The sequence below is a fragment of the Rattus norvegicus genome, chromosome 4, assembly GCF_036323735.1.
Source record: "Rattus norvegicus strain BN/NHsdMcwi chromosome 4, GRCr8, whole genome shotgun sequence".
Taxonomy (NCBI): domain Eukaryota; kingdom Metazoa; phylum Chordata; class Mammalia; order Rodentia; family Muridae; genus Rattus; species Rattus norvegicus.
This window is the reverse complement of record NC_086022.1, coordinates 39,563,550-39,577,748: the sequence shown is the minus strand read 5'-3', so window position 1 is coordinate 39,577,748 and position 14,199 is coordinate 39,563,550. Positions and strand designations below refer to the sequence as shown.

The 14,199-nt window shown below is 36.2% G+C and overlaps 1 protein-coding gene across 1 annotated transcript; it reads left to right on the top strand.

The window, feature by feature from the left end:
• Positions 1-5,534: 5,534 nt before the first annotated feature.
• On the top strand, positions 5,535-5,893 carry Hmgn1l1 (high mobility group nucleosomal binding domain 1 like 1). The gene has a single exon (XM_063286823.1). The coding sequence runs from the start codon at positions 5,535-5,537 to the stop codon at positions 5,823-5,825; it is 291 nt and encodes a 96-aa protein (XP_063142893.1). The 3' UTR covers positions 5,826-5,893.
• Positions 5,894-14,199: the final 8,306 nt, after the last annotated feature.

Here is a 14,199-nt window from a genome sequence, read left to right as displayed (position 1 = left end):
AAATTCGAGGTAATCATAGTTTTGACTAATAATGTAATCTCACTATAGAGCTCTGCATATCAGTCTTTAAGAGACCATGACTTTACAGTATGTTATCTCAGTATAACAATGTGAATTACAAATTTAAAAGGTGTTTCTTGTGTCCTACAATTTTGTTAACTAAAATATTTTCTAGTTTTCTCTATCAATCTGTAGTGTCTCCTAAAACTGAAAAGCTTAGTTATGTAATTTTAAAAATTGTCATAAGGTACATTAATTGCCAATATCTAGAACCATTATTTCGTAAAGGAAGGCTTTGTGCTCATGTTCTGATCATAGAAAAATGTCAGAGGGGCTTCAATTTAGATCACATGTTAGTTATGAAATAGAGTTAACAGGACTCATCTGTCAGACTCAGTCTGCTATTTGGCCATGGTTAACATGGTGAAAGAGAAAGTCTCTCTTGTCTTTGGAGGGTTAATATAACTGTGCTTTATTTCCCTTTGAGGTGTTATGATTGAAAATTCTTGATATGAATAAGATCTATTTTCTGGGAGGTTGCAAGTAATTTAGGACTTCAAAGTAAATCTAAGTATCTTAAGCTGATTGTTTTAATATGGCATAGTTTACTCTTGGCTTATGCTTCATTTTCTACTGAGAAACTAATTACTTAGGTGCTTTAAGTGTTTCTGAAGATCTAAAGAAGTCACAAGTAACCAGAGAATGAATACCTCCCACTCTGATTATAGCAGTGTCAGATAGAAATTGGCTTGTGATATGTAATACTAAACCCTTGGGCACCCCACTGACAAATTCTTTGTATTCTTAGAATTGCCTAATTATTTTTTCCCATTTTTACCTATCTTTTAATGAATCTTTGAGTTCTCTCCATGATTTCCTTGATTTTATTAATGAATTTGCATAAAACCTTAAAGCCCTCCTTGGTACATTTAAATAAAACAATACTGTGTTAATTTATATGTAATTTGTCTTTTAGTTTTTCTATACATGACTGCAAATAAGCACATTGATTTTTAAAGATTCAAAAGGCATTATAGATATTAGAGGTAACTAATTTATTCCTTTTTATGTTTCACTGTTTTAAATTTATAAAACTAATTTAAATTTTAAAATTTAAGTTTATAGTCATATAAATCAAATAAATATATCTCCAAAAATTTATTTAAACACATGAATCATACAACCATTTTAAATACATAAAATCATTTATAACCATATAAAATAATTTTTGTAAAGCATTTTGATTTTTCTTGGTTTCTATTAAAGAAAGTCTACTTTAGAAAAATTAGGAAAGGAAGATTTTAACTAAGACTTGTGCATTTAGGGGGAAAGATTGGGCTGTACTCTCTCTAAAAAAAAAGCAACAAAAAATGAGACAGTTTTGTTTTGTTTTTTCTTGAAAGTAGTTTTTTTCATAAGACATATTCTTTCATGTTTTCCCAAACCTGATCTCCTTCCAGATGCCCCATAACCTCCTTATTTTCACCTTTCATGTCTTTGGTCTCTCTCTTTAGAAAATGAAACAATGATTACAGATAATGTGGTTCATTTACACAATGGAATACTACTCAGCTTTTTAAAAAACAAGGATATCATGAAATTTGCCAGCAAATGGATAGAACTAGAAAATATCATCCTGAATGTTGATAACCCAGACCCAAAAGGACATGCATGCTATGTGCTCACTGATAAGTGGATAAAGTACAGGATAACCGTGATACAGGATACAATGTACCCAGGATACAGTCATGTCATGTCTGAAAGACTTTGCTTCTTTGGGATCTTCCACCATCCCTGACTATTATAATCTATTTGTCTCCTCTTCTGCAAAGTTGCCTAGGTCATGACAGAAGAGGTTTGATGCAGGTATCACACTTGATCTCAGTTGTCCAATTTTCTGCACATTGCCCAATTGCAGGTGTCTGAATTTGTTCACATTGGTTCAAAATAGAAGCTTCTCTGAAAATGGCTGTATTGGATAGTTTTATGTCAATTTAAAACAAGCTAAAGTTATATGAGAGGGAGGAACCTTGATTAAGATGCCTTGCCTCCATATGATAGGGCTGTATACAAACATCTAGGACATTTTCTAAATTAGTAATTAATGAGGGGGGGCAGCCACTTTGGATGGCACTCTCCCTAAGATCCTTGGTTCTATAATTGAAAAAGCTTAGCAAGTTAGAGGGTGCAAGCCAGTAAAAACAAACAAAAAAAAACAAACAAAAAAAAACCAAACAAACAAACAGAAAACAAAAACAAAAATCCTCTTCATTGCCTCTATACCAGTTCTTGCATCTAGATTTGTGTGTTGTTTGAGTTCTTGTTCTAATTCTCTTCAGTGATAAGCAAAGATTTGAACGCATAAGCAAAATAAATATTTCTTCCCTTTATTGCCTTGGTCATGCATGGTGATTCATCACAGCAATAACAACCTTTATTAGGACAGAAATGGTTACCAGGAATTGTTGAAAAAATATAAACTATAAGTACCACAGAATACCATTAGGAGTAATTATATAGCATATTTCTTTAGCATAACAATTGCATGTGATTTCCTTTATATAAATGGAAGTTGAGTGAGTTAGATGAGCAATGTAGGCCATTGTAGGACAAAATGTCTGGGAGATACATGCTTGCTATATGGAACCTGCTATATAAACACAGAAAAACCTTACCCTAGACTCTGGCATCTCTAATTTCTTGGGGTACCCAAGGCAACTTCGACTTCACAGTTTCTCGAACCAACGTCTTGGCTTCAAACATGATCTTTTAGATTACTCCAAAGGCCTTTGGTCACTTATTCATCTGTTTCCACTGTACTGCTTTAGGATCTGGTTGACTTCACTCCTTTGCTGCTGCTCCTCATGGTCATCCCATTGCACTGGCAACTTCTTCTGCAACAAGGCTTCACAAATAGCCTCTCCTCGGCACCATACATGGTGCCTAGCCTAAAATTCTTTGCTTGACCCCTTGAGTTCTAGATCATCAACTGCAACTGCAGCTACACCTTCACCAATGGCCTTACCTGGCCTCTTACAGTGCCAAACCTCAACTATTCTGCAAGATTCCTTCATACCATCAAAACCAGTACCACCTCAGTTATTCTTAAACATTACTAAGTCCAGCTGCAGTGCAAGATACAACCTTGGCTATTTCTGGAACTCAACTTCTTTGTGCCCACAGAAAACATGAGATTTCACCTCACTGATTCAAGTATCTTCTTAATAACCACTAATTTCTTAGCTCCAGATAACCAGCATCTATTGTCCTAGTAGTCCCTTCCATTTTATTTTTTTTTTTTTGGTTCTTTTTTTCGGAGCTGGGGACCGAACCATTCTTAACTCTAAAACCAGAGCTATGTGACTGAGATGTTGAGTCCTTCTCCTTGCTGGAAGTAGAACATGGCCCCATTTTCTGTTTTATTATCACCAGCTTCCTGTTTTTCATTTCCTTCATTGCCTAAGCTTGACAGTTCTGTAACTTGCTTTGTAAACTGACCTTGAACTAAGATCTGCATGGCTCTGTCTCCTGAATGCTAGAAGTAAAGGTGTATATCACCATGGCTGGACTTAACCTTATCTTCTCTTACAACTTTCGTGGAACAAGCTAGCCTTAAACTCAGATTATCTGTTGCCTTTGTCTCTTGGAATTAAAGGTGCATACTACTTTCCCTGTGATTAAGATTTGTATGGCCTCTATTTCTCAAGATAAGGAACAAAAGCCTATGTCCTCCATTTTTGTATTGTAGTTTAAAAGTCCAAATGATCAAGTGACTATAGTTTGGGTAAATTTCTGGGTCTTCAATTATATTTCATTAATCTACTTGCCTGTTTCTCTACCAATACCATGCAGTGTTTATCATAATTGCTATGTAATATAGTTTCAGGTTAGGGATGATGATTCCTCCAGAAGTTCTTTTATTGTTGAGAATAGTTTTTGCTATCCCAGGATTTTTGTTATTCCAATGAATTTTCAAATTTCTCTTTCAAACTCTAGGTATGATTGAGTTGGAATTTTATTGGGTATTTCATTGAACCTGTAGATTGCTTTTGGAAAGAAGGCCATTTTTTTTTTTTACTATATTAATCCTGCCAATCCACGAGCATGGTAGATCTTTCCATTTTCTGAGATCTCCTTTGATTTCTTTTTTCAGAGACTTGAAGTTATGGTCATGTAGATCTATCACTGGTTTTGTTAGTCACACTAAAGTATTTTTATTATTTGTGACTATTGTGAAGGGTGTCATTTCCCTAATTTCTTTCTCAACCTGTTTATACTTTGAGGAGAGAAAAAGGTTACTGATTTGTTTGAGTTAATTTTGTTTCCAGCCACTTTCCTGAACTTGTTTTTCAGAATTAGGAGTTCTATGGTGGAATTTGTGGGGTCACTTAAGAATACTATCATATCATCTGCAAATAGTAATATTTTGACTTCTTCCTTTCCAATTTGTATCCCTTTGACCTCCTTTTGATGTTTGATTTCTCTGGCTAGGACTTCAGGTACTATATTGAATAAGTAGGGGGTGGGCAGTCTTGTCTAGTCCCTGATGTTAGTGGGATTGATTCAAGTTTCTCTCCATTTAGTTTGGTGTTAGCTACTGGTTTGTTGTGTATTGCTTATACTATGTTTATGTATTGGCCTTGAGTCATTGACTTTATCAGATTTTTAAAGGGGTATTGAATTTTGTCAAATGTTTCTCAGCATGTAATGAGGTGATCATTCAGTTTTTTTTTCTTTGAGCTTGTTAATATAGTGGATCACGTTGATAGATTTCTGTATATTAAACCATTCTTGCATCACTGGAATGAAGCCTACTTGATCATGGTGAGCGATCTGTTTGATGTGTTCTTGGAACGGTTTGTGAGAATTTTATTGAGTATTTCTTTGCATTGATGTTCATAAAGGTATGAAGTTTTCTCTTTTTTGTAGGGTTTTTGTGTGGTTTAGGTATAAGCATAATTGTGGCTTCAATGAACAAATTAGATAGTGTTCCTTCTGTTTCTATTTTGTGGAATAGTTTGAATAGTATTGATACTAGGTCTGCTTTGAAGGTCTGATAGATTTCTCAACTAAACTGATCAAGTCTTAAGCTTCTTTTGGTTGGGAAAATTTGAATGAGTGCTATTTCTTTTGGGGTTATGGGACTATTTAGATGGATTATCTGATCCTGATTTAACTGTGGTACCTGGTTTCTGTCTAGGGAATTGTCAATTTCATCTAGATTCTCCAGTTTTCTTGAGTATACCTATGGTCACTTGATCTTTAACAAAAGAGCTAAAACCATCCAGTGGAAAAAAAAAGCCAGCATTTTCAATGAATGATGCTATTTCAACTGGTGGTCAGCATGTAGAAGAATGTAAATCAAACCATTCTGATCTCCTTGTACAAAGCTCAAGTCCAAGTAGTTCAAGGACCTCCATCTAAAACCAGATACATTAAAACTAATAGAAAAGGGCAGTTCGTGGGGTGGCGGCTAGGCAGTGCAGCTCCGTGACAGATCGACATCTCATTTGTCTCCTACCCCGAGCCTCCACATGCCCAAGAGGAAGATTAGCACAGATGGAGCGGTGAAGGCAGAGCCTACGAGCCTCTCCACGAGGCTGTCGGCCAAGCCCGCCCCTGCCAAGGTGGACGGGAAACCGAAAAAGGCTATGGGAAAGGATAATGCATCAGACAAAAAAGCACAGATTAAAGGGAAGAGTGGAGCGAAGGGCAAACAGGCTGAAGTGGCTGACCAGCAAACTACAGATCTGCCTGCAGAAAATGGAGAGACGGAAAACCAGAGTCCAGCCTCTGGGGAAGAGAAAGAAGCGAAGTCCGATTAAGCATCCATCACGTCTGTCAGTGGTCCCTGCCTCCCTTCTTGTAAAATCCAGAGGAATATTTTTATCAACTATTTTGTAAATGCAAGGTTTTTAGTAGCTCTAGAAACATTTTTAAAAGGTGAGGGAATCCCACCTCATCCCATTTGTTAAGTGTAAATGTTTGTTTAAGAGGTTAAATCATTTGCTGGTTGTTTATTTTTTGGTACAACCAGAAAATAGCAGGATACTGAATCAGGAGAGGCTGTGACTGTCTCAGGGGTCACCATAACATTCCGTAAAGGGGGCTAGTTTTATATCCTTCAGTACAAAGCGTACTGAATGGCAATTTGGGGTCTCAGTCATGCATTCGTGTCTAGAATATTTTCAGTTATATCTGGTCCCGTGTTTCTAGTAGAACCATTTTGTAAGAAAGCCAGTCTTTGGTCTTCGCTCTGTCAGAACTGTGATGTCTGTGGTCATGGCAGTCCATTTTCCTAAAGTTGTGATAATGTGCTGTGAAAAATGGAGATTTTGAGTATGTTCTGTGTGTGACATAAAATTGTGAATTGGTGGAACTGAGCATTGTGAGCATTTGGTTGTTATGAGAGATCTTGAGGAAACTTGCCAAGTTTGAGGCTGGATTATCCCTGGAATAAGTTCAAAGAAAAACAATATGTAGCTCTTCATTTGTATATGTGAGCACAATGTGATTCTTCAGAGTTCGGGTACGTGAGCACTATTATGGCTCCTTAGAATTAGGGTACATGAACACTATACGGCTCTCCAGAGTTTGGGTACGTGTGTTAAGAATTGGAATGTCTGTGTACTCTACTCCTCGATCAATAAAATCTCAGTTGTGAAAGAGTAAAAAAAAAAAACTAATAGAAGGGAAAGTGGTGAAGAGCCACAAACGTATAGGCACAGAAGAAAGTTTCCTGAATACAACACCAATAGCTTATTCTCTACCTAAGATCAAGAATCGACAAATGGGACCTCATAAAATTACAAAGCTTCTGTAAAGCAAAGGATACTGTCAATGGGACAGAACGGCAACCAACAGTTTGGCAAAGGTCCGTACCAATGCTATATCTTACAGAAGGCTAATATCTAATATATACAAAGAACTCAAGAAGTTAGACTTCAGAGAATCAAATAACCTTATTAAAATGGGGAACAGGTCTAAAGAAAAAATTCCCAACTGAGCAATATCAAATGGCTGGTAAATACCTAAAGAAATGTTCAACATCCTTATTAATCATGGAAATGTAAATCAAAACAGCTCTGAGATTCGACCTCACACCAGTCAGAATAGAGAAGATCAGAAACTCAGGTGACAGCAGATGCTGGCAAGGACATGGAAAAATAGGAACAGTGGACTTAGTACTACCTGAGGACCCAGCTATTCCACTCTTTGGCATACACCCAAAAGATGCCCCAACATATAGCAAGGACACATGTTCCACTATGTTCACAGCAGACTTATTATAATAGCCAGAAGCTGGAAAGAACCCAGATGTTCTTTCACAGAGGAATGTATACAGACATTTACACAATGGAGTACAATTCAGCTATTAAAAACAATGACTTCATGAAATTCTTAGGCAAGTGAATAGAATTAGTAAATATCATCCTGAGTGAGAATAACCTAATCACAAAAGAGCATACATGGTATGTATTCACTGATAAGTGGATATTAGCCAAAAAGAAACCCATAATACCCACAATACAACTCAAAGACCACATGAAACTCAAGAAGAAAGAAAACTATGCCAAATTGTGAATATTAGCTCAACAGCTATGAATACCCAGGATACAATTTACAGACCACATAAAGTTCAAGAAGAGGGAAGACCAAAGAATGGATGCTTCAGTCCTTCTTGGAAGGGGGAACAAAATACTCATGGGAGGAAATGCAGGGACAAAGAGTGTCCCGCCTGGGAATTTATCCCATATACAGCCACCAAGCCTAGATAATATTGCTGAAGCCAAGAAGTTTGCTGGCAGGAACCTGATATGGATGTCTCCTAAGACCCTCTGGGAGAGGCTTTTGATATAGATGAAGATGCTTGTAGCTAGCAATTGGACTGAACATGGGAACCACAATGGAGGTGTTTGAAAAAGGTCTTAAGGAGCTGAAGGGGTTTGCAATCTCATAGGAAGAACAACAATATCAAGTAATCAGACTCCCCCTCCCCCAGAGATCCCAGGGACTAAACCACCAACCAAAGATTAAACATGTGGAAGACCCATACCTCCAGCTGCATATGTAGCAGAGGTTGGCAATGTCTAGCATCAATGGGAGGAGAGGCTCTTGGTCTTTTGAAGGCTCATTTCCCCAGTGTAGGGAATGCTAGGGTGTTTATAGGGCATGGGTGGGTGTGTGGGGCATTCTCAAGGGAGGGGGATGTGAGAGGAGGAACTGGGAAAGGAGATAACATTTGAAATGTACATACATAAAATATCCAATAAAAATGTCCAATTGAAAACAATAATCTAGTAATAATAATGCTTAGATATACTCATCCCTTGTTCAGCTACAAACATAACCAATAACCTTAGCTGGGTTGAATCTTGTCCTGAGATCCCCACTCCTTTTATATGATGAGCTCCTTGAACACAGGATTTAGTTCAATTTCATTTAGTGATACCCCTTTAGTACTTGAACCACACATTTTTTAATCTTTTCCTTTCTAAGCTTGCTACATTTATTCAAAATGCTTCTCATAAGTGTGAACCACAATACACATTCTAAATGTGGCTTTGTTAAGATTTCTTATGTCAATACAATTAGTATGAATCTTTTTTTTTCTTAGCTTCAGACAAAATCTTTATAGCAAACCAAAAAGCAGTTCCAGTCTTCAAGGTATAATAGAAACAATCTCTAGGAACCCTACTCAAATTCTTCTCTGAAACCTCTTGAGACAGGCCCCCAGAATTCAAATTGTCAGCAGTACAAGAGTCGTTCTTATTCCTACTAGGATGGCTCATTAAGCACTCCTAAACACATTCCACTGCTTTCCAAAGTCCCAAGATCCACATTCCTCCAACAAAAGTATAGGTCAGGCTTATGACAGCAACAGCCCAGTTCCTGGTACCAACTTCTGCTTAGTCAGGGTTTTATTGTCATGAAGAGATACAATGACCAAGGTAACGCTTATAAGGGATAACACTCAATTGGAGCTGCCTTACAGGTTCAGAATTTCAATCCATTATCATCATGGCAGTATTTGGTCAGGAATGGCACTGAAGGAAATGAGAATTCTACATCTTTTTCTGAAAGCAAACAGGAGAATACTGACTTCCAGGTAAAAGGGTCTCAAATTACACACTCCAACATATCTACACTTACTCCTGCAAGGTCACACGTCCAGTAGTGACACTTTGGATCAATTGTATTCAAACCACCATAAATAAAATAAATAACAACTTCCCAGTTTCTGCCTGAATTCAAAGCCCACTCCACAAAATTGAATATATCTCTTATATTACTGAATGGACCAAAACACTCTCCAGAAGTCGTCCTAGGCTTTTGGGGAAAATATAAACAATAATATTTTGCTAAAAGATGTAGTGATAAAGTCACCCATAAATTCATACTTTTATACCCACATATTGGTCCAGTTCTCAACCTTGATCAGGCAATCTTCTTATTGTAATGATTAATACACAGACCTACAACTGGTTAAAATGAGACTGTGAAATACTTAGCTTTTAAGTTGCACATTTGTTCCATAGTTCTCCTCTCTCCCCTCTGCTCTCTCCCCTTCCATTGTCTATCCTACTTCCCTTCTTTTTCTGCTCTCTCCTCTACTCCTCTCCCCTCTCACCCCTCTCCTTCCTGGCACCTCTGTCCTCTTCCACCTTTTGTCCTTCATGTCTCTTGCCTCTCTTGTCTCCTTTTTCTTCTCTCCTGTTTCCTTTCTCACCTCTCTCTCTTCTTTATTCTCTTGACTCTGTCCCCTTTCCTCTCTCAACTCTCTCCTGTCTCATCTCTCTCCTGTCCTCTTTCCTTAATTCTTTCTCCTCTCTCCTCTCATCTCTATTTCTTCTCTAAATTCCCATACCGTTGCAGAACTGAGGATAGCAAGATTGTGAGAAGAATAAGAAGCTATTGGTTGTCTGCAACTAAAACAGATTTTCTTGTTGCTGGACATAGTTGGATTATTGAACAGTTGAACTCACAGTGGCTGTGACCCCGTGAATATTTTCTGCACAAGCTAGTCAAAATCTCAATATGAATGAGGGAGGAATTATGAGCAAGTGATGGTTTCTAAAATAGGTGAGATGTAATTTTCTTTAGTGATATGACCTTTAAAAAGCTCCTTGTGCTCTAGTGAATTGACCTACAAAAATATATAGGCTATACCGAGTCTACTCAGAATTTTTAGAAAGAGTACATCAGGTGGTTTTTCAGTGCCATAGGCCCAGCACTGAAAATATACTTTCAAGTAACATTATTACATGGGATGCATAGGCTATATCTAGAAATATATATTTATTTACATATATGCATGCAGTAACAATAATTTAAAAAGAGGAGAATTTAAAGGATAGTAGAAAAGGATAGACAGCATTGCTTGGAAGAAGAAATAAAATAACATAATAATATTAAAAACAACAAAATATTGGGAAAGAAAATTATTGGGAGAGATGGCGAAAAAACTAAAGGAGAGAAAATTAGCATGTATTTGATCAAAACACATTACATACAAGTATAAAATCTGAAATAATACAAACATTGAAAGTAAAAATTGTAAAGTTAAGTTAGCTCTAACAACTATTAATGAAAATACAATATTTTACTAAACAAGTACTTTCAGATGAAAAATTTAAGTTAAAAATTACTGTGTTCTAAAAATAGTTTTTAATTTAGCATGTAGAATGCAATAATGAAGGTGAGTTTATATGTAATAATTTGTTTTAAATTTTCATTATTCTCAATATATTCAAAAATTGAGAAATAATAAAATTAAAATTAATTTGTAAACAGTTTCCTAATGTCTTATCTGAAATGCTCATGCTTAATCATAGTTTCTGAAACATGATTCAGTGCTTATCTATCTGCTACCTGGATACTTGAAGGTTCTAAGGTTTTGGACACTTTTCAATCTGATTAGTTAATTTTGAATATTTTATAGATATAAGTTGAAAATAAACTGCAGAAGAGGGCAACTGTGGACTTCTTCAGTGTGGAGTAGTTGGTACCTCAAGATTCTTGGCTTTCAAATCCACAAGGGGAAGCCCCATTTAATATTTCATCTACTGTTGATTTATATCACAATTTCAGGAACTAGAGATTGGTAAATGTCTGGTTTTATAAGGAAACAATAGATAACTTGATGGTTTCTTTATTATCCATGCCATGTACACAGCTATTCTCATTTCTAAAGCTATACAATGCCTTTGCCTATCAAGACTTTTTAGAGGAAATGTATAATTACAAGATAGTGTAAAAGTAAAAGCTGATGTGTCATGTACAAAGAGGAGAGGAATGTCTCACAACAGGCACAACTGTCATATTTCCTTGACTTTTTCTGTTATGCATCATACCATGTTTTATACATGATGATTTTCTTTATTATTATTTGATTGAAGGTTTAGTATAGTTTTAACAGAATTCATAGTTTGTTGCACCCTAACAAGGAGCCCTGTTTCAGAAGCAGCTGTATGACTTCTGTAAATATAACTGATTTTTTTTATATTTAAAGATTTTAATTATCATAGCATAAGAGGTTTTGGTATGGATCTTCTTTAAATATGTGATTTACTGGGAAAATGTAGCATTAGGATTGTTAAATGTAGTAGCTATAGTAATCTTTTACTATCTCGAAATAAAGATTTTTTTTTTCTGACCGGGACATTTGATTGTGATTTTCACCAATTATCACAATGGATTTTGCAAACTCAGATGACTTACTGGGACTTGATTAAATCTTCATCATGCACTAGGATGAAGGCAAGTATTTAAAAGAAGAGCAGTGCTGGAGTAGTTCTGCAAATAGTGACACAGTAGGAGTCTTACTGAGGCTAGATGAAATAATCATGCGATCATCTTACGTCTTACATGTTGTGCATATGAATTTGTCGGGATCTATTAAAAGTTTCTTGCCTTACAATTTGCCGTCTGACTTCAGTGTGGGAAAAGAGTTAGGCGAGTTGCCTTCCTTCTAAAATTATATTAATCAACTGAAGAACCTGACTGGTACTACATGACTGGACTTGAGGTGAGTTCACAATCTCCAGGGTAAACTAGTAAATGATTACCTGGTTTAGACTGGAAAGGGAATTTGGCATTTTGACAATTTCTGTTCTGTAAGTACTTTCATGGGTTCCACTAAAGCTATTAAAGTGACACCATTGATCAGGGACTTGAAAAGATTTGTGCATAATTGGCTTTTGAGGGCCAGTAAAAGTCAACTCCAGTGAGAGCCAATTGTACGTGTTCTCATCTCTCTCTCTCTCTCTCTCTCTCTCTCTCTCTCTCTCTCTCTCTCCCTCCCTCCCTCCCTCCCTCCCTCCCTCCCCCCTGCCTCAGAAGCCAATTATAAAGAGTGGAAATTTTCACTTTTTTGGAGAAGTATAATTCTTGCATTTTGGAGAGAAATCAGTAATTGGACCACTCTTAAAGACGTTAAGTTATGTGACAATTAAAATATAACACTTTTGAATTTTCATCATGAAATTTTCAAATCATACCCAATTTATCCAATGTATTCTCTAATTTTATTTTCTTGGTAGAATAGTAGAAGATACAAGAATATAGGTAGCTTATAAAAGAGAAAAGAACATTATACGTTGCAACAGAGATATAAGACATAATTTAACAAACAGAAACCTCTAGTGCTTTTGAAGTAGTGACTCAGAAAATGTTCTGTGAGTCTCCTCACCAAAATGCATTAACTTGTTTTTAGTTCAGGATCTCTATGTGTCTGTTGCAGGCACCAGTGCAAAGTGCCTGATGGGTACAGTCTGAGATACAGACTGACACTCTGTGCAATAGCAGTCATAAGTGAGTTATTTCAGTTGGCATTAGTGCACCCAAGAAATTTACCTTGATATGCCTCATATTCCATTGCACACTGTCATGATACACTACACTGCCCTTGCTTCCTTAAAGCTAGTGATACATGGAGTCTGTGAGGCTGAGCCTCTCAAAAGCCAGTAACCAAAGGAGAAAAATATAAAACTTAGTAATTTCTCATGAGAGTAAGACACACATATTAATTAAGGAGCAGAAAACCAAATCCTGATATATCAGTCAAGATTCTCTTCTGTTTAGTTGCAATCACATTTAAGTTTTCTCTGATGCCTACATATTCTAAGGAGAAAAGTTACCCCATTATTTCATTAAATGAAAGTATGGTCATAGTTAAGATAAATGCTTGTGAGATAAACTAACAATGTAAACCTTGACTAGTAACTTAATTAAAATCCCTGACTGTATCATTAATGAAGGAAAATCTTTTCTTCAATTATTAAAATTCCATGTTCTATTCAAGGCATGGCAGTTCATGCCTGTTTTAGGAGCAGATGGGAAGTGGAGGAGTAAGGACTTTGGTGCCCAGTCCAGTTAGAGCTGTACAGTGTGTTCCTAGGGAACTATTAAATTCAATTCAATTCTCTAAAATAAATACAGACTTAAAATATAATTTCTTTTGTTAAGACTCCCCTCTCTCTCATATACTGACATATGTGTGTACATATAAGATAAGCAATGAGATATGAATATCATAAATAGATGTGTATATATATGTCTGTGTGTATTTATATTTGTATACTTTTCATTCTCTAAGTAATAAGTAATACATTCATATAACCCCAAGTAAGTTAACATGCTTCAAAAAGTGAGTGACTATTGTCAGAGCATGTATTCAATTCTGAAGATGTATGTTATATTTGCCTCTCCCCAAATAAAACAAAACCAAAAAAATAAAAAAAAATTCTAGCATTCCTCAGGTTCTCAATGAGAAATGAGACTTAAAGAAGTTAGATACCAGTGTCATTTTATGTATGCAGTCAATGCAATCAATGCCATTCTCAGCTTGACACAATACAGTTTCTCTTGTTGCAAGGGCTGGTGGTATAAATAGTGGCTCCCTCCTTTGACTGTAGAGATCTTTAGTCAATAATCGAAGTAAAACACAGGGATATTTCCTATGAAAAAGGCACTATCCTGTGTTTAATTCTACATTCCAATAGCTAAGTGTCTCAGTGGAGATATTTCATGTTATAACGCCAATGTGAGGAAAAACTGGACAAAAAGAAAACACCCCTAACAGCAGTCTTTCCTAAGGCTTTATGAGGGGAATCCTTTAATTGTGCAATACAAACCTTGAAGGAGAGCACATCCATATCTCCCAGGCTTTTTAGTCAGGGGATCATTAATACAAAATTT

Bases quoted from the DNA above. Each gene is read 5' to 3' on its own strand.
- Hmgn1l1 (XM_063286823.1), top strand. From the start codon at position 5,535: ATGCCCAAGAGGAAGATTAGCACAGATGGAGCGGTGAAGGCAGAGCCT.